The 19,591-nt window shown below is 33.7% G+C and overlaps 1 protein-coding gene across 1 annotated transcript; it reads right to left on the reverse strand.

Annotated features, from left to right (window-relative positions):
- Positions 1-221: 221 nt before the first annotated feature.
- On the reverse strand, positions 222-19,373 carry CYLC1 (cylicin 1). The gene is given in 7 exon segments (XM_033233211.1): positions 222-368; positions 11,767-12,275; positions 12,278-12,961; positions 12,964-13,510; positions 14,834-14,952; positions 16,479-16,519; positions 19,369-19,373. Coding segments are annotated over 7 exon segments (1,938 nt in total). The 3' UTR covers positions 222-335.
- Positions 19,374-19,591: the final 218 nt, after the last annotated feature.

A 19,591-nucleotide genomic window follows, 5' to 3' on the forward strand; every position in this document is an offset into this window, starting at 1 on the left:
TGAATGCTAAGTAAAAGAGAAATTTAATGAAATATGGTAAGAGTTTTGAAGGGGAGTACATTTGAACTCAGACTCAGAAATAGTGTCCAGACTGAAGCTTCAGAATATGGGGGAAAACGCTAAATTATTTTGGTCTGAATAATTGAGATATTTGATAAATAATAAAAAACATGTCTATAAATCACTTCTGTAAATTATATGCAAAAAAGCAGCTCTTGATACTCATGGAAGACTTGTTTTTATTTCAATTCCACAGAGGTAGAAATGCTCATTTGAGAGTAGCTGGTGCTTACTGTGGTAAGGCCATTCTGTGAAACCAAGTGCTCAGTTGTTCTTTAAAGCAGCTTATGAATCCACGGTGCTTCAGGCTGAGGAACAAAGTAGAAAAATGCAAATAAAAAGGAAGGCTTTATTTGTCTATTAATCAAGACATCTATGGTGTGTTAAGAATCACACGAAAGCACAGAATGTCATAGTTGAAAGGGAACTTGGATATAATTTTTATTATTTCTTATTAAAAATGCAGATCCCTGGTCTCCATCCCAGACCTACCAAGTCAAAATCTCTGAAGATATAGTCTAGCAATATGCACATTCATCGAGCTCCCTGAATAATCTTAATGGACATTGAAGGGTGAGAAGTACCGAATGGTAGTCCAATCATCAATGTTTGTATAAGAGCCAAGGCCCATCAATGTTACACCATTAGTCTAAACTTTCACAATTACATTAATGGATTAGAACTTTTAAAAATAAAAATACAATGTACAAAATGAAAATACATTTAAAATATCTTGTAGTCACCCCAAATTCCACCCACTAACACAATTATTTTTGAATTTGCATTTTAACGCATACTCTTTATCCACAAACATGAAGATTTCTGTTTAGCTGCAATCCCGTAGTATTTTTTCTTGCTTGTTTCTCTTAGCCTTATAGTATAAACCTTTCCCTCTAGTTTCCTAGGCTCCATCATTATTATTTCAATGAATGCATACTAATCTGTTTCAGATCTTACTAACCCCCCCTCTAGTTTTATACATTATACAAAGATATACATTAATTTACAAGTATACATAATTTTATACATTATACATTTATACCAAAGATTTTCTCTTATAGACAGTATTGCAATCACGTTCTTTACGCATGGAGTTTGTTTTTTCTTTTTATTTTCTTCTGAAAATTTTTTATTATATTTATAGGAGTGGGATTGTTGAGTCAAGTATTATTTTACCATTTATGACTCTTCCTACATATTCCCATATAGGCCCAGGGGAAGGTTAAGCTGGTTTATAGTGGTCCCCTTCTGAAGTCAGCAGTGATAAATGTACTGCTGTCACTGAAGCTTCAACAGTTGTAAGGTATATCTTACATATACAATACATATAAAAATTGTATTTTATGTATTGATATAGTTAATATACATAAGATTTATATATATGTAGTCACATTACTAGGTGTAAAATGATATCTTGGGGTTGCTCTGATTACTAACCATGGTCAATATTTTTTCATGATTTTGCCTCTCATATTTATTTACTCCTATATAAATTATCTATTTCTATTTCTTGATTTTTTTATTATACAGATCTTGTTTTCACTCTCAGAAATATATCTTTTCAAAGCACTCTTGATTCACAGTTCAGTCATTTTTTCTATATCATTATGAATCCCAAACAATTGAAAGAAAATGTTGGCTTGTTTTATCCTTAATATATGTGGAATAACTTCTACCTGTATATTGCGATTTGGGAAAGGCACTAGAAATGTCACATTCTAGAGCATTTCACATTACCCCAAATTCAAACATTAAAAATTCATTCATTTAGATTTTGAGTTTAAGATCTTTAGAAGCCTTGATTAAACCATAGTTATTATGGAAAGAATAACCAAAACTAAACTTAATGCCTTAGTGAGGAATCAGCTTGATAGCTCAGAGAATGGTAGTGGGTGGTAGAATTTTTTTCCATATAGGAAAGAGTTTGAGTAACGTCTAGAAAATAAGACATTTTCTATGAAAGACAGAGTTTGGAATTAGAATTTATTATTGACAGTCAGAGGTCAACAAGAAAACACCAAATCTCACAGTTGGTGATGAAAGAGTTTCTATGCTTGGCCACAGCAAAGTAGCAACACAGTAACACAGTCAAAAAATAGGAAAAAAAAAATATTTGCAAAGTGCATACAATTTAAAAACGCATCAAAAAGTTATCATATCATAGGACGAACCAGAACTTCCTCCCACCTATCTTATAATTTAATGTTTGTTTTTTATTTTATTTTATTTTTTATTTCCGTATGTTATTGGGGACCAGGTGGTGTTTGGTTACATGCGTAAGTTTTTTAGTGGTTATTTGTGAGACTATAAACATTCCAGAAGACAACATTGGAAATACCCTTCTAGACATTGGACTTAGGCAAGGATTTCATGAACAAGATCCCAAAAGCAAATGAAATAAAAACAAAGACAAATAGCTGGGACTTAATTAAACTACAGAGCTTTTGCATGACAAAAGGAACAGTTAGCAGAGTAAACAAACAATCCACAGAGTGGGAAAGATTCTTGATAATGTATATATCTGACAAAGGAACAATATCCAGAATCTACAATAAATTCAAACAAATCAACAAGGAAAAAAACAAACAATCTCATTAAAAAGTGGGCTAAGAACATGAATAATATTTCTCTAAAAAAAACTTGTTGTGAAGAGGCATCACAATATTTTCTGTTGCTTTTATTTACCTTAGCCTGTCATCATGCTTATCATGCCACTTGCCAACTGTTTCTCCCACCATCCACTTTGAATGGCTTCTTGGCTGTAAACTCTTTTCTCCTTCAGTTAGTTTCATCCTTAGGCATCATGCTGTAATATTGCATCTCATAATATATTTCACAGCCTGATTCTGCTTTTAACTAGTTGCTAATTTTGAATATAAACTTCTCCATTGTCTCTGTCAAAATCTTGCTTATCTTTTATAACCAAGCTGAAATATTACTTCATGTTTGTGGTATGAAAATGTATGAACCGAACATACTTAAATTTGATATTATCTAGCTCCAACTGTGTTCATACAACTGCTGAGAAATTCCTTCATTCATTTTTTGGTAGTCCTCTAACAAATGCCACATTCACTTTTTCAACAAATATTGAGTGCCCACTTTCTTGGGAATTTCAAATACATTAGTAAACAAATTAAAGAGTTTTGTCATCATGCAGTTACATTTTAGCAGAAGACAGATACAATGTACAATCATAATAATAACTGAGCAAATTGCATAGATGAGAAAAGAATGTAAATCTTCTGATTTTGTATAATATTTTGAGTGTTCCTATTTTCAGAGAAGGCTACTTTCTTTAGAGAGGACAACTAAAACAAAAGCTGCTAGAATTTTTATTCCCTAGGTGAAAATTTTAACTTCTTTGAAGGTAACAGACAAGCATTTTTATATCTTCATTGATTTTAACAGTGCCTGACATAGAATATTTGCTCAAGGAATATGAGATGAAACATAGAAATAAAGATTGATAATTCTCCTAAATATGATAAAATTCCAAATATAAACTCTCATTACCAAACTTTTAAGTTAATCAGTCAACAAATTAGTTGTTATTCATCTTCTACATGCAGAACAATATTCTGAGTGTTACAGGGGTTGGAAAGAATTAGAACACACTATTAATATCAACCAACAAATAGCAATGTAAGTGTTACAGCGTTTTGAGGGAAAACTGAGCTTTGAAGAAGACAACTGGAGAAGAAGGAGAAACCCATTGCAAGAAAAAAGAGGAGTAATATAAATGAAAGCATAAGGCAGTAATAGTAGTAATAAAGTCTTACATTTGTATAATGATTTGCCATTTATAAAACCCTTTCACACCGTTTTTTAGTATTTGAATCTAAGAACAATTTGTTATAATGGGTAGGTTAGGTACTATATTTCTCATTTGCAGATGACTCTACTAGAATAACAGAAAAGGCCCTAATGGTGGATTAAATTTAAATTAAAAATGAATTTAAAAATTTTCATTTTTTCTGATCTCATGGAGCTTTGAAATTATTTGAATATAGGAGATAATAGACAAGAGTTAGGATGAGAAAATAGTCTAGGGATATACAGTTTGAAATGTCTACAAAGAAGCGAAAATTTAAGCCATAGTAATAGATTAATGCTTCCAGAGTATATAGAGAAGAGTCGAGGTCTAATAACTGAGCCATAGAAAACAACTTTGAGTTGGATGTAGTAAGAGGAAGAAGTTCAAGAATTGAAAATAGAGAAACAGTAGTAGGAGACGAAAAAGAAAAGTAGGAGCAAGAAAGAAAACCACAATAGTAGAAACTCAGGGAAGTTAAAGGAAGAGACATAGATTTTATAAAGGCAAGAGATCACAAGTTAATGTAGGTACAGACAAGACTGTAATATTCAGTGAGAGGTCATTGCAGGGAACTATTAAAAGAGCACTTTTTAAAAAAGAACTAAAGAAAAGGTACAGAAATGAAGAACTGAAGAGAAAAGTAAGGAAAAAGTGTAGGAAAAAGGCTACAAATATAATATTTAATGTTATAAAGGTAATTGGCACATATATTAAAAATCAAATATAGGACCCAATTAGAAAGAGAGAATAAGAGAGGATGATGTACACAACCTATATCTTTATCTGTTATGGAAGAAAACCAAAGGAAAATGTGTAAAATTGAGAAGTAGTCACATAAATATATTATTCAGAGATATGGAAATAACCAGCAAAGGAAATAAAAACAGAAACATATTAGTAGCACTTATGTCTTTCTATCTATCTGGGACATTCAGTTACACTGGTACTTGACTGTCACTTTATCAAATACGTGAGATTGCTTCAAATTAAAACAATGCCAGTATTCTTTTTAATAGATAAAGTCAGGTGGCCGGGTGCGGTGGCTGACACCTGTAATCTCAGCACTTTGGGAAGCCGAGGTGGTCAGATCACGAAGTCAGGAGATCGAAACCATCCTGGCTAACACGGTGAAATCCTATCTCTACTAAAAATACAAAAAAATTAGCTGGGCGTGGTGGCGGGCACCTATAGTCCCAGCTACACGGGAGGCTGAGGCAGGAAAATCGCTTGAACCCGGAAGTGGAGGTGGCAGTGAGCCGAGATCGCGTGAGACTCCATCTCAAAAAAAAAAAAAAAAAAAAATCAGGTAATAATAGTTTCATAAAGAAATGACCTCCCCAGTCATGATTATATATTGTACAAAGATCTCTAACATGTTTCAAAAACCTTTAGAAATCATTGGTAGCCAATAATTCATGAATCCTTCTAAGAATAATTTCTCGTGGTAATAATTTCCATTCAATGTTACCATTATTTTTTGTGCTCTAGTGTGTCAGTCACTTCTGCTATCTGGTTAGCCTCATATTCTATCTGTAGTCCATCAGTGTTATGGGCAGACATATGACCTATATCTTTCAGGCAGGTGCAACTAAGAAATGACAAATCCATCCCACTATGCTAGCCATACAATTTGAAATTACAGCTTATCTAGTTCAATTTTTCATTTTAGAGATGAGAAATCGGGCCCAGAATAAGAGAGGGATTTACTTGCTTTATTTTATTATGAAGCAACATGTATCCCAGAAAAAAATAAAAAGCATAAAGTGAACCAAGTTCGACAGTTCTTATGTGTTTTGCTTCAATTTGTGTTTTGACTGATTTCACCTGAAATAACTACTTCCTTGAAGTGCTTTCCAGTTTAATACAAAACAACAACAACAACACCCACTTTCCTTGAATAGGAACAATGAATCAACTTGCAGCCTCCTTAGTTTGGGTTTTCTGATTATTTAGTCTGTCTCCTTTTGACTCCTAACTATAGAAACTGAAAGATAAGCTTTTTAATCAATTGCCAAGTATTGAGCATAATATCATGTAACCTCTGCATGCTCAGAAAATGATAATTCCTCCTGGAAAATGAAATATGCTATCAATTAATTAATTTTATTGAGGAGAGAGTGGCAGTTAAAAATATTGATTGGTTTATTTGTTGAATTAAACATGTTCTAATACATTGGTTTCTTTTACATTGTGCTCATATAACCTGGATGAAATTAAAAGCCACATGCATTGTTATTTGAGGGATGTTGATAGGAGTGGTGCTCCCTGAATATGCATAATAAAATAGCAGATGATATACTAAACACATTACATGTTTCATTGTCCTATAGGTAGGGTCTTATTAATAGCCCATTTTATACTTGAGAAAAAATAATATTCCAAGTGATTAAGAAAGATACTTTTGGGGAAAAGTATCCTGCTAGTAAGTGACAGAGCAAGGATTTAAATCCAAACTATTTGACTCCAAAGCTGTATGCAGTAGCCACTAGATTATACAACCTGCATGAGACTTTCAATTTTTCAAATAATGTATTTAATTATTTTGGGAAAGACATTAGGACATCTCCTTTGTTAACTCATTTCAGTACAATAAAACCTTGATTGTCACAATGCTCAATTTGGACATTGATGACAGTTTATTATTTACTAAGGACTAGTTTTTGTTTGTTTTAGTCCCTGTTAAAAAGTACTCTGTGGAGAAGATAACTTTCACTAATACAGACAGCCAAGAAACAACCAAAGAAATTATAGATGTATTTGACTATGTAAAAATTTAGCATTTGTGCACAGCAAAATGCACTGCAAAATAATTACTAGGCATGAAAGTTAGGGAAAATACAACAAGGAAGACAGATGAAGGAGTAATACCTATAATATGCAAAGATACTTCAATAAATGCAGGAAACATAAATAAACCATGTGAAAAATGGACAAAGAATACAAAGAAATGATTCTCAAAAGATCAAACTTATGGTATGACAAACATTCAAAAGATATTTAAACTAACTAGCATTCAGGAAAATCCAAATTAAAGTACCAAGGAGATATCATTATGCATCCATTAAAATGGCAAAAGTTAGGAGGAGCTCTAACAACTATTGCTGACCAAGATGCAAAGAAGTATGTATTATTTCTTTATTTTTAAATAAAACAATAAGAAAACCTCACTTCCTCCTGCTCCCAGCTGCCAGACACTTTCTCGCCTGCTCCCAGATGCCAACACTATGTGTGTGTGTGTATGTGTCTGTGTGTGTTTGAATGTTTGATATTGTAAAGTGAACTTTAGAGAGAAGTATGGAATGAAATATAGTAAGTTGTTGATAAGTGGTACCTAGAAAGGAGAAAAAAGTGAGGGATGAAAGTGGGAATGAGAAGTAGAGAGCTAAGCAAAAATAAAAACTTAAAAGATGAAAAGAAAACAAATTCAGAATGTGTGGAATTGACAGATAAAATTCTGTGTGTGTTTTCATAAGCAAGGTGGAAATAAGAACAATAACATTAGATGTATGTCTAATGACTTATATGGATGACCATGGTATTGTCAAGTGAGAAAATAAGTTGTACTTTACTACATGTGCATGATTGTATTTTGGTCAAAACAAACTACGTAATTCTCTCTCTCTCTCTCTCTCTCTCTCTCTCTCCTCTCTCTCTCTCTCTCTCTCTCTCTCTCTCCCTCCTTACATTTACTTATACAAGGAAATGGTGTAAGAGAGAAAAATGGATCCCAGGCTGCTAACATTGTTTACCTCAGAAGATGAGAAAGTAGGGAGATATGGCATCAGAAAGTGGACATAAGGATCTAAATGATTAGCTTTTCTTTACATATTTATATTGTTTCTGTTGTTGTATTTCTATTTTTGTTAAACATTATATATACACATACAGAATGGAAATCAAAACTCCCTAAACATAACACCCTACTTTTCTACCTTAGCAGCTGGAATATATAGAATTCTTCACTATGTTTGAGAATATTGCTAAGATTTATAAACATAATATAAATGTAAATAATCTTAATACAGGAGTGTAAACAGTGTTGACCCTGAAACACAGCACTACTTATGTGGTTCTTATGTGCTTATGTGCTGCTGTGAGAATCACTAGGACTCCAGGAGAGGAGAAAAGGAGAAAAACCATCATTCTTCAAGCCTGTATTAAAAAACAAACAAACAAACAAACAAAGGAGAAAACTCCATAAGATTTAATAACAAAGTTTGTTCATAAGTTCCCCATACACAATTGAGCATGGTACGTAGGTATTCTCTTTCAGACATCCAATTAGAATGTAAAGTGCATTTTTGTGACTCCCCCCACTTAAAAAAATACTTTACTTGTTTTAATGATATATCTAGTGCAAAAATGCTTGGAAAAAGGGATATCCGAATCTCAACTACTGTGATATGTAGCTCTTTAGAGGAACTAAATTCTCAACCAACTAAATATAACATAGGTGCTGTTTTTGAATCTGTGGAGATATATATATATATATTGCATTATATTAATTATTATAATTATTATATATATTATATTTACATATATACCAAATATATATTATATATCAGAATTCAGGTTCTATGCAGGCAGTGAATCTTGCCTGTTTTTCACTGCCTGTTTTTTCATATGAAAAAACAGGCAAGATTCACTGCCTGCATAGAACCTGAATTCTGATGACCAATATAATTAACAAACATATGAATAAAATATAATTTTATATAAAGATAAATTCAGTGAAGCCAAACAATGTATGATGCAGTGTTTGGAGGGTGACTGGATAGTGGTGGAGGAGAGGGTAACATAAAGTAACGTAGTCAGGGAAGGCTTCTCTAAAGAGAACACTTAAGCTGAAAAACTAAATAATGAAAAGGAATAGGCATGCAAAGATCTGTGGGAGGAACATTCCAATCAATGGAAACAGCACATGAAAAAGCTTTGGGAGAAAACAATCTTGGTGTTTGTGAGAAACAAAAAGAATGCCAGTTTGGCTAGATGACAAGAGAAAAAACAAAAAGTGCTACATGATTATGGAGAAAAATGGGTAGGTGCTAAAGATTGCAGACACTGAAAGCTAGAGTAAGAAATTTTATTCTGCCAGACATGGTGGCTTACACCTACAATCTCAGCACTTTGGGAAGACAAAGCTGGAAGATTGCTTGAGCACAGGAGTTCAAGACCAACCTGGGCAACATAATGAGTTAATGGATAGCTAGATGGTAATTATGGTGATGACTGGAGCAATGAAGGTGGTAGTAATGGAGATAAGGAAAGCGGACTCATTCAGGATATATTTTGGAGGTAGAGTAAACAAGTCTTGCTGATTGATTACCTGTGGAGAGTGAGAAAAAGAAGTGAGAAAGATATTATATCCAGGCTTAAAAAAATGAACTGGCTGGATGGTGATGCCATCTGATAAGATGAAGAAGGCTAAGGGAGGAATAGAACTTAGTGCGTGGTTAAAAGTACTATTTAAACATTTTAAGTTTGAGATGCCCAGTAGATACTATAGTGGAGATTTCAAGTAAGTGGCTGGAGAGATTTTGGAGCTCAATGGGAAGGTCATAACTGGAGATATTAATTTTGTAATCATCAATACATAGGTAATATTTAAAGCCATTTAACACTATAAACTCACAAAGGGAGTATTGTAAATAGAGAGTGTCCAGAACAAAGAAAGGATCATTCCAATTTTTAATAATGAGGCAGAAAAGGATACAATAAAGGTGATTAAAAGCTACCACATGTAGAAATAAAAACAGGAGAACACAGAGTCATAGAAGTGAAGTAATGCAAGTATTTCCAGACAGAAAGGTTAGTTTAAATGCTGTTGAATATGAAATAACCTGAAGAGGAGGAAAAGCCTGTAGATATGGCCACAAGAAGGTATTTGGTAATCTTTAAAGGAAAAGTTTCAGTGGAGTAGTAGAGATAGAAAAGCCTAACTGAATGGTGGGAATGCATATGGAAGTTTATTAAAGAGACTTGGCATGAATTGTACAAGCCTAGAACATATCCTGAAAGACGTTTTTTAAAATTAAAATTAATCCTTGTACTCAATTTTTTTCTTATATGTTACTTACTTTTCCTAAAAACTGCCTGTGGAAAAGAGCCTAGCTATTTGAGAGTCTTTCTTCTTATTTATCTGAAAAATTATTCCCCAGTGTACTTTTATTTCTTATAAGTATTGTCACACTAGTGGCTAGCCATTCATTAACTCAATCTGGCGGAGAAAGAAGATATCACCTAGAGCAAGGGGGTCATTAATCAACTCTGAGTCTCAAAGCAGAGTCTGGGGTCTTCTAGGAGAAAGCTAGACTTGAAACCCAGGCTCTCTGAGAATGATACAAGGTGTTTTTATCTTCCAAAAAATATGAATATATTAGGAGTAAATTGATGTATGTATGTAAAGTTTTATTATAAACCAAAGATAGAAAATATTTGGAATATAAGATCAAATAGATCTCTCTGAGCCTAAAAGAGGAAATATAAATTTCCTGAGTTAGAAGAACAAGAAGGTGACAAGGAGGAGAAATGAGGAGAAAAAAGGGAGGAGGAAATTAATGAAAATGAGAAACTTAGGGTCAAGAACTAGCCATATCTACAGATGCCCTGAGTTTAACAGGTCAGAGGGCAGCAGCCCTACCATGCTTAGAATAAACAATGAATACCATGCAAGCATAGGAAACAAAGGTTGATGCCCAGAAATCATGTAAATTAGTTACTCCCAACCAAAAATCGTAGAGACAGAAAGGGAGGAAAGATGTGGAATAGGGACTTGATATGGTTTGGCTGTGTCCTGTCCCACCCAAATCTCATCTTGAATTGTAACCTCCACAATTCACACATGTTGTGGGAGGACGCCAGTGGAAAGTGATTGAATTATGGAGGCGGGTCTTTCCTACACTGTTCTTGTGATAGTGAAAAGTCTCAAAAGATCTGATGGTTTTAAAAATGTGAGCTTCTCTGCACAAGCTCTCTTTACCTGCTGTCATCCAAGTAAGATGTGACTTGCTCCTCCTTGCCTTCTGTCACGATTGTGAGGCCTCCCCAGACACATGGAACTGTGAGTCCAATTAAACCTCTTTCTTTTGTAAATTGCTCAGTCTCAGGTATATCTTTATCAGCAGTGTGAGGACTAATCCAGAACTCCTCTGTCTAATGTAAGATGTCTATTTAAGCTTTCCCTTACAATCAGACTATTTGGGGAAGGGATTGAAGGGAAAGTCTCCTAGATGAGAGAAGTATTACCTTTAAGTTGGCAGAGTATTTAACTCCAAATAGATAAAGTTAACATGAGACTTATAAATTAGAGAAGATATATTTATTTCTGAAAAGTTAACTTTTGTTCCCTGATATCAGTTATAATGAGGGCTCATAAAAACTCCACTTAAGATATGGATTAAATAATTTATTTATTTTTTGCACAACTGAATCTTGGCATGTATTCCACCTGCTACATATGCATTTTGGTTAATCTAGCTTTTACTGTATTCATCAACTTCTCAGGAAATGTCTTTATATCTCGCTTAAATCTGCCCCTGTAGAAGTTTTAGTCAATTTTCATTTTTGTTCTTTTCCAAGCATAAAACTTAACCACTTTCTTTTTTTTGCAAAATGAACTTCTTTATACATAACTTCACATGTTTTCTTAAATCACAAGTCATTTCTCTCTTCTCTAGTCAAAATAATTTCTATTCTCTTGAATTTATAACTTTTTTGCAATATTCTGCATCCTTGTGAGGTACTCTTTATTTTTCTTACCTTTGAGTTATAAAGTTGTCAATATTCTAGTAAAAGATAACTATTATTTGGAGAAAACAGAAATTCAGACTTTAAAAATGTCTTTTTTTTATATCCATTTTAGCCTAAAAATAAAACAATAGTAAACTTACCAAAGGAGCATATCTTGGTTTTGGAGGTGGAGGAGGCATCTTGCACCGACAAAGACGTTTGACTTTTGGTGATGGTAGAGAAGGCTCACAAGCAGGGAGTGATGGTCTTTCTCTTGATGGAGGAACTCTACCTATACTTGCCTTTTCCCCTTTTTCCTTGAATGTAGTCTTTTTGGATGCCATTCTGAATCCTCTCCTTAATTCCAGTCCTTCCAGGTTTGAATTTCCAGATATGCCATACAATTCATCAATTTTCTTCTTAGCCCCAGGTTTATATAGTGCCTCTTCAGATTCAGTATCTGAACTTTTGATTTGTGTAGATGTTTTAAAGCCTGTCTTGGAAGATTCATCAAATTCAGCATCAGTAGACTCTGTGTCCTTCCTTGCATCCTTCTTGACATCTTTCTTCGAACCTTTCCTTTCCTTCTTTGAGTCTTTCTTTTCTTTCTTTAACTCCAAATCAGATTCAGTTTCAGTGGATTCCGCATTTTTCTTTGCATCCTTCTTTTGTCATCTTTCTTTAAATCTTTCCTCCACTTCTTTTCGTCCTTTTTACCCTTTTTTGAATCTCCTTTTGGTTCAGAGTCAGCATCAGTAGATTCTTCATCACTCTTGACAGACTTTTTACTATCTGTCTTTGAACCTTTTTTATCCTTTTTTTCATCTTTCTGACTTTTCTTTGACTCCAATTCAGATTCAGAATCAGTAGAGACTGTACTTTTCTTCACATCCTTTTTCTTGTCATCTTTCTTTGAAGCCTTCTTTGACTTTCTTAAATCTTTGCTTACATCCTTTGCATCTCCTGATTCAGTATCAGTAGACTCTGGGTAATTCTTTGTGTCCTTTTTCTTGTCATCTTTCTTTAAATTTTTCTTATCCTTCTTTGTCTCTTTCCTTGAATCCTTTGAGTCTCCAGAGTCAGCATCAGTAGACTCTGTGTCCTTCTTTACATCCTTTTTCTTGTCATCTTTCTTGACATTTTTCTTATCTTTCTTTGAATCTTTCTTAGCATCCTTTAAGTCTTCAGATTCAGCATCAGAGCTTTTCTTTGCACTCTTTTTTGCGTCCTTCTTTGCAGGCTTCTTTGAATTATTCCGTGAATAATTCCTTAACCATGTATCAAAATTTATGGATTCATCATCAGACTCTCCCACTAACATGAGGAAATCAGCATTTAAACTATCTTCTGAGCAATCTCTGATATGGTATCATTACTAGTCTTTGACCTCTTCAAATCTTTCTTTGCATTGTTCTTTGTATATATGAATTTAGTGTTCGTCTTCTTGGAATTCTTTGAATCTTTCTTATCTTTTTGTGAATGATTTTTTGAGGCTGTCTTAGAATTTTGGGATTCTGGATTTGTTTCTAAATTGGGTTTTGACTTCTTAGGTGGTTCATTTTCATGTGATGATTTTAAGGGAGTTTTATCTGCCTCATTTTGTCTTTTAGTTTTCTCATCTTCTACTGCTTGCTTGGATTCTGGATTTGTTGCATATGAGCCTTCTTTTTTCTTGGAATCTTTCTTCAAAGGTGTTCCTCTGTTTTCATCTTTGGAGTTCTTATATTCTGCTTTTTTAAGATGTGTTTTGGAAGTATAAAGGTGTCTGAATGGAGTCTGTTCCCTGGCAGCTGTGTAAATAGGTGGTCGTTGCAAAATTTTTCTTAAAGAATGCCTTATCCATAGATGATCTGGTTTCTGGCCTTCCTCTAGTTTTCTTTTGTCATGGTCATGCCTCTGAAAAGACTGGTTAGAATATAATACACATTTGTGAATGAGTTATATCTTTCTATATTGAAACATAAAAAGTTTATATTTCTACTAACCATCTATTTAAACTTAGTTTTTTTTTTTTTTTCTCTCTTTCAAGGTTGTGTGTGTGTGTGTGTGTGTGTGTGTGTGAAAGAGAGAGACAGAAAGAGAGAGATAACTCCACTTTGGAAATAAAATGACTTTAGTGGGAACTTTATGATTCCATTAATGATTCTTAGATTCTCTAATTGATATTAGAGCAGGCCCACAGTGATCTATGACATTCCAGGACTTGTCCTCAAAAACCAACAGTAGACTTCTGGGAATTCTATATGGGGAGAATCTTTTGGAAAAAACTGAACACTGTCTATCCCCAAGTTAAATCAGAAATAAACTGATCCACTTGAAGTTTGTTATGACAGTTCCTGTAATAGTTGTAAAACCCTAGCTTAATTTCTACTCCTGCTTTTAAAGTGCCTTGTAAAATTGAGATTCTGTGACCCCAACTGCACTGCACAAAAAAAGAAACAAAGACATAAACTGAATGAAATAAACACATGCTTGATTCACATTAACTTGTGCAGCAGTGGCATAATTTATTTTCAACTCTTACTCAAATATTTGCCAAATCTAGCTAGTTGTCATAAATAACCGTAAAGACTGTTTTTAGAATTGCTTCTTATTTTCCCTCAACTATTCAGTAGAGGTGCCAACAAGCAAATGGTAATATGGAATTAAAAGATGAACTGAAGAGAAGCATGAAAGTTGGATCACTACAGATGTAATAAATTACTCTCGAATAAATGCACTGACTGTAACTTCACTCTGGGAGATGCTTTAAAATTGTTTGATATCATAATAGGTGATCTATACATGCTTGTTTTTCCTTTTGCTAATTGATAGGATAACTCCACTTTAGAGAAACAGTAGAAAAGTTGAATCTCTTAATATCGAGTCTCCTGAATTTCATATTTTGTAAAATAAGGAGGCCTTGAAACCTCATCAAGATCAGTTTCTGCTCTAATATATAAATTTTAACTGCTTTTTTGCAGTTGGTAAACATGTCCTGATAGAACTTGCCAGGTGCAGTATTAGGTTCTCCAGCTTGCTTAGATAATGTCTTTGATGTGGATAATTATGCAGAAATATGAGCTTAATCTAAAGCAGTAGGGGCAGTCTGTTGTACAGAGAATTACAAATTAAAAAAAAAAAACTTCCAACAGGTAGTAAAAGTCAAGTTACAAAGGTCTTACTTATATTTATATATGCTTTACCAATTTAGATTTTCTTTTTAAAAATGACTTTTTCTATACTTACAGTAACTGTTATTTGTGATTTCAAAGGTCTTGATTTATCATTTGTACCTCTCTGGGGTGATCTGGGAAATGTCAAAGCAAAGTGTTTTTGATTCCATGGTTTTCTGCTTGATTCGCTGACTAAATGAGAAAGGATAATAAACAATTTGGAGTTAATGTCAGATGTTCCACAGACCTGAAATATTCTTGAGTAAGAAACATATTATTTAAATTAAGCTAAGTTATAAATTAAAATATAGATTTTTTCTCAGAGTTCCTAGTTTATTTGCATAGCAATCAGAGAAAATAAAAACTATTTTTCTTATTTACCATTGAATTTTATTAAAAATGAAATTTGTAATTTTATTTTCTACATTAAACTAATTTTCACAGATACTTAAATCATGATGGTAAAATAATATAATCAGACAGTAGGAATAGAAAATAGAGATTTACTGTTTCGTTGAAAATATCTACATCATCTCCTCTATCCTGGCTTTTTTTTCTTTATGTCACTTTAGTTAGATTGCAGACAATATAACTTCTTCTATAGTCTTCATAATAACTAGCACGATGTTGACAACAGTCAGTAAAAGTCTTAATTGGTTACATCTGAGTGTTTCTTCTAGCACCTCTTTGACCTCAATGGAATCCTAAACCGCAGGAATTAGGGCCCTAGGTGGAAATACTGCATTCCATTCTGGAGATTCTATTTAAAGAAGGACAGATACATACTTGAGGACAACCAGAATAGTGCGATCAGGAAGATCAAATAAACTATGTCAAAAGTGGAACTGGTAACGAAACTCAACATAGCTTTCTTGGGGACGGAGAGACTAATCAAAGATATGGTTACTATATTTAGATTTTTAAAGAGCTGCTATATTGGCAAAAAGTAGTCATAGTAATAATAGCATAACTGCAACCACTAACACTTGTGTAGTGTTTACTATGTGCCAGACTGTGTTCTAAGCATTTTAGTAAACTTGTTTAATCTTTATAACAATGCTTTGAATTAGATAATATAATTGTCTCCATTTTACAGATGTGGAAAAATAAAGCACAGAGATGGGGAGAGGTTAAATTAATTGTTCCAAATCATAAAGTTAGTAAGTAGCAGAGTTGATTTGAACCCAGGTACTTTGGCCCCATAGCCCATGCTCTTAATCACAATGTTATAGGCTTTTTTTATACGTATCCTGAGGAGTGGGCTAGAATCAATGGGTAATAGTTATAGCAGTGCAGGCAGATTTCAGCTCAGTATATTAAGGTAAACGTTCCTAAAGTTGCAGCTGTTTAACAAGTGGGCTGCTTATTAACTATTTTCATCTCTCTGACTATATTTGCCCTCTTTACTGTAATTATGAATTCTAAAAACAAGAGAATCTTACACAAGTAAAATTGGTTTGTATTATGAAGGAGAGCAAACTAAATAAATCTTTCTTCAAAACCAGTGAGTGCAAATCTACATCAAGGCCAGAAATATACACACACATATACACCAACCGACATACACATACAAATATCATGCATACATGCTTTTATAAAAATTTTATAAAAATTCATAGCAGTTTCTGCTTTATCACATTACTAGAATACACTAGTCATTAGTTCCTAAAATTATTTTCCAATCTAAGAATATTAAACTTCATTAACTAAATTCTTACTTGGAATGGAATTGTCATATGTTCTGATGTTTACTTCTAGTCTATTAAAAGAAGAAAATGCTTTAATAAATTTGTATTATGGACAATAATGATATATTTTTAAGTAAACTATCCTTTATTTCCAGGAAACAAAGCCCAATGCTATGTTTAAGCAGTGATTTGAAACTGTCTTATTGTCACTCATTATTATAACAATTCTTCAATCGCAACACTTCAAAAACTTGTATTCATTCTCTTATCTCCATTATTTAAGAATGTCTACCTTTAATCCATATTAGTCTCCCTATTCAAAACCAATTGTATTTTTACCAGACACTTAAAAACCTGAAATAAAAATACTAACTTAATTAAGTAATCTGTTACTTAATAACAAATAAGTACATTGAACGAGTTCAGCCTCAAAATATTCTCTAGTGAAAAATTCTAAGTCAGAATTTTCTTAATTCACTGAAAAAGTTCTGAAGTAAACTCACATTTTAATGTTTTCACAAATTACATCAAATCACTAATCATGTGTTATGGGGGTACATATAAGTGTTGACCTGAATTTTGAATTGTCTCTCCACACAGGGATAATTGATCCACAATATTCTCCATTTGGAAGGTGCCCATTTGATTGGTACTAATCGGTATTGTCTACCAAAATAAACATGGCATAATATGTTTTGAAAGTGTTACTTCCTTATTAGCTGGAATGGTGAATTCAACCATTTCTACAGCTGAGGTTGTGCTTATATAAACGCATGTCCCAGTAAGCTTGTCCAACCCGTGGCCCGCAGGCCACATGTGGCCCAGAAGGGCTTTGAATGAAACTCAGCACAAATTTGTAAACTTTTTTAAAACATTATGAGATTTTTTTTTTTTTTTGCTATTTTTTTTTTTTTAGCTGATCAGCTATCATTAGTGTTAGTGTATTATATGTGTGGCCCAAGAGAATTCTTCTAATATGGTCCAGGGAAGCTGAATGATTGCACACCCCTGCCTTAGGGCTTTACTTTTTTGACTTACCTAAATCATCAAGTATTAAAACACAAAACAAAAATAAGTCAAAATGATAAAATGTATTTTTGTATTTTATTTATTTTCTTTTTAGTGTTCTCTATTTTTCTTTATTTATTTTTTCATTATTATACTTTAAGTTCTAGGGTACATGTGCACAATGTGCAGGTTTGTTACACACATATACATGTACCATGTTGGTGTGCTGCACCCGTCAACTCGTCAGCACCCATCATCTCGTCATTTACGTCAGGTATAACTCCCAATGCCATCCCTTCCCCCTCCCCATTCCCCATAATAGGCCCCAGTGTGTGATGTTCCCCTTCCCATGTCCAAGAGATCTCATTGTTCAATTCCCACCTATGAGTGAGAACATGCAGTGTTTGGTTTTCTGTTCTTGTGATAGTTTGCTGAGAACGATGGTTTCCAGCTGCATCCATGTCCCTGCAAAGGACATGAGCTCATCCTTTTTATGGTTGCATAGTATTCCATGGTGTATATGTGCCACATTTTCTTAATCCAGTCTGTCACTGATGGACATTTGGGTTGATTCCAAGTCTTTGTTATTGTGAATAGTGCCACAATAAACATACGTGTGCATGTGTCTTCATAGCAGCATGCTTTGTAATCCTTTGGGTATATACCCAGTAATGCGATGGCTGGGTCATATGGTATTTCTAGTTCTAGATCCTTGAGGAATCGCCATACTGTTTTCCACAATGGTTGAACTAGTTTACAATCCCACCAACAGTGTAAAAGTGTTCCTATTTTTCAACATCCTCTCCAGCACCTGTTGTTTTCTGACTTTTGAATTATTGCCATTCTAATTGATATGAGATGGTATCTCATTGTGGTTTTGATTTGCATTTCTCTGATGGCCAGTGATGACGAGCATTTTTTCATGTGTCTGTTGGCTGTATGAATGTCTTCCTTTGAGAAATGTCTGTTCATATCCTTTGCCCACTTTTTGATGGGGTTGTTTGTTTTTTTCTTGTATATTTGTTTGAGTTCTTTGTAGGTTCTGGATATTAGCCCTTTGTCGATAAAATGTATTTATATGTGATGCAAATCTATTTTCATTTTCTAAAGTAAAGCTCTAGTACCCAGCACAAAACCTGACACACACTCATCATTAAATAACAACTGACTTACTTATTTAGAAAGAACTTTGAAGACACTGAGCAATAAAATATCTAGTCCAGTAATTTGTAGCTGGACGTAAACATCAAAATTAATTTGGAAGTTTTAAAAACATAAACACATCTGAGAACCGCTCTCAGAACCATAAATCAAAATTTCTGGATTGAGTCAATAAAGTCTGTATTTAAAACTGTCTTAGATGATTTTGATACTGAGCTCTGTTTAAGAACTACTGCTCTGTTGACTTAAGATTATCTTGGCAATGCAGCTGGACACCATCATTCTCAGCAAACTATTGCAAGAACAGAAAACCAAACACCGCATTTTCTCACTCATAGGTGGGAACTGAACAATGAGATCACTTGGACTCGGGAAGGGGAACAGCATCACACATCGGGGCCTATCATGGGGAGGGGGGAGAGGGGAGGGATTGCATTGGGAGTTATACCTGATGTAAATGACGAGTTGATGGGTGCTGATGAGTTGATGGGTGCAGCACACCAACATGACACAAGTATACATATGTAACAAACCTACACATTATGCACATGTACCCTAGAACTTAAAGTATAAAAAAAAAAAAAAAAAAACAAGAACTACTGCTCTGAATTGTTTTGAAAAAGAAAACTTTATATATTTCTGAAATAGTTCAAGTTTGTGCTTTTGGTTTTTCCAAAGGTAATTGATCAATGACCCCCTATTTGTCTGTAGTGAAACCCCTTCATTCAATAGAGTAGCTAGAAGATGTTACGACATGCATCCCTGGAAATTTAACAGTTTAGTAGTCGGCCATGCTGACTTGATCACTGCTTTTATACTCTAAGAAAAAAACTACACCTGCATTGATTTTTACTTTCTTCCCACAGTCTAAAGTAGCATTTTCTAAACTTCATTTTTCAAACATTTTATCAGTAAACAATTTTGAACACATCAACTTAACATGTGTGTGAATAGTTCATAGTCTATTGTAATGA

The sequence above is a fragment of the Trachypithecus francoisi genome, unplaced genomic scaffold (genome assembly GCF_009764315.1).
Source record: "Trachypithecus francoisi isolate TF-2019V2 unplaced genomic scaffold, Tfra_2.0 Contig01451, whole genome shotgun sequence".
Taxonomy (NCBI): domain Eukaryota; kingdom Metazoa; phylum Chordata; class Mammalia; order Primates; family Cercopithecidae; genus Trachypithecus; species Trachypithecus francoisi.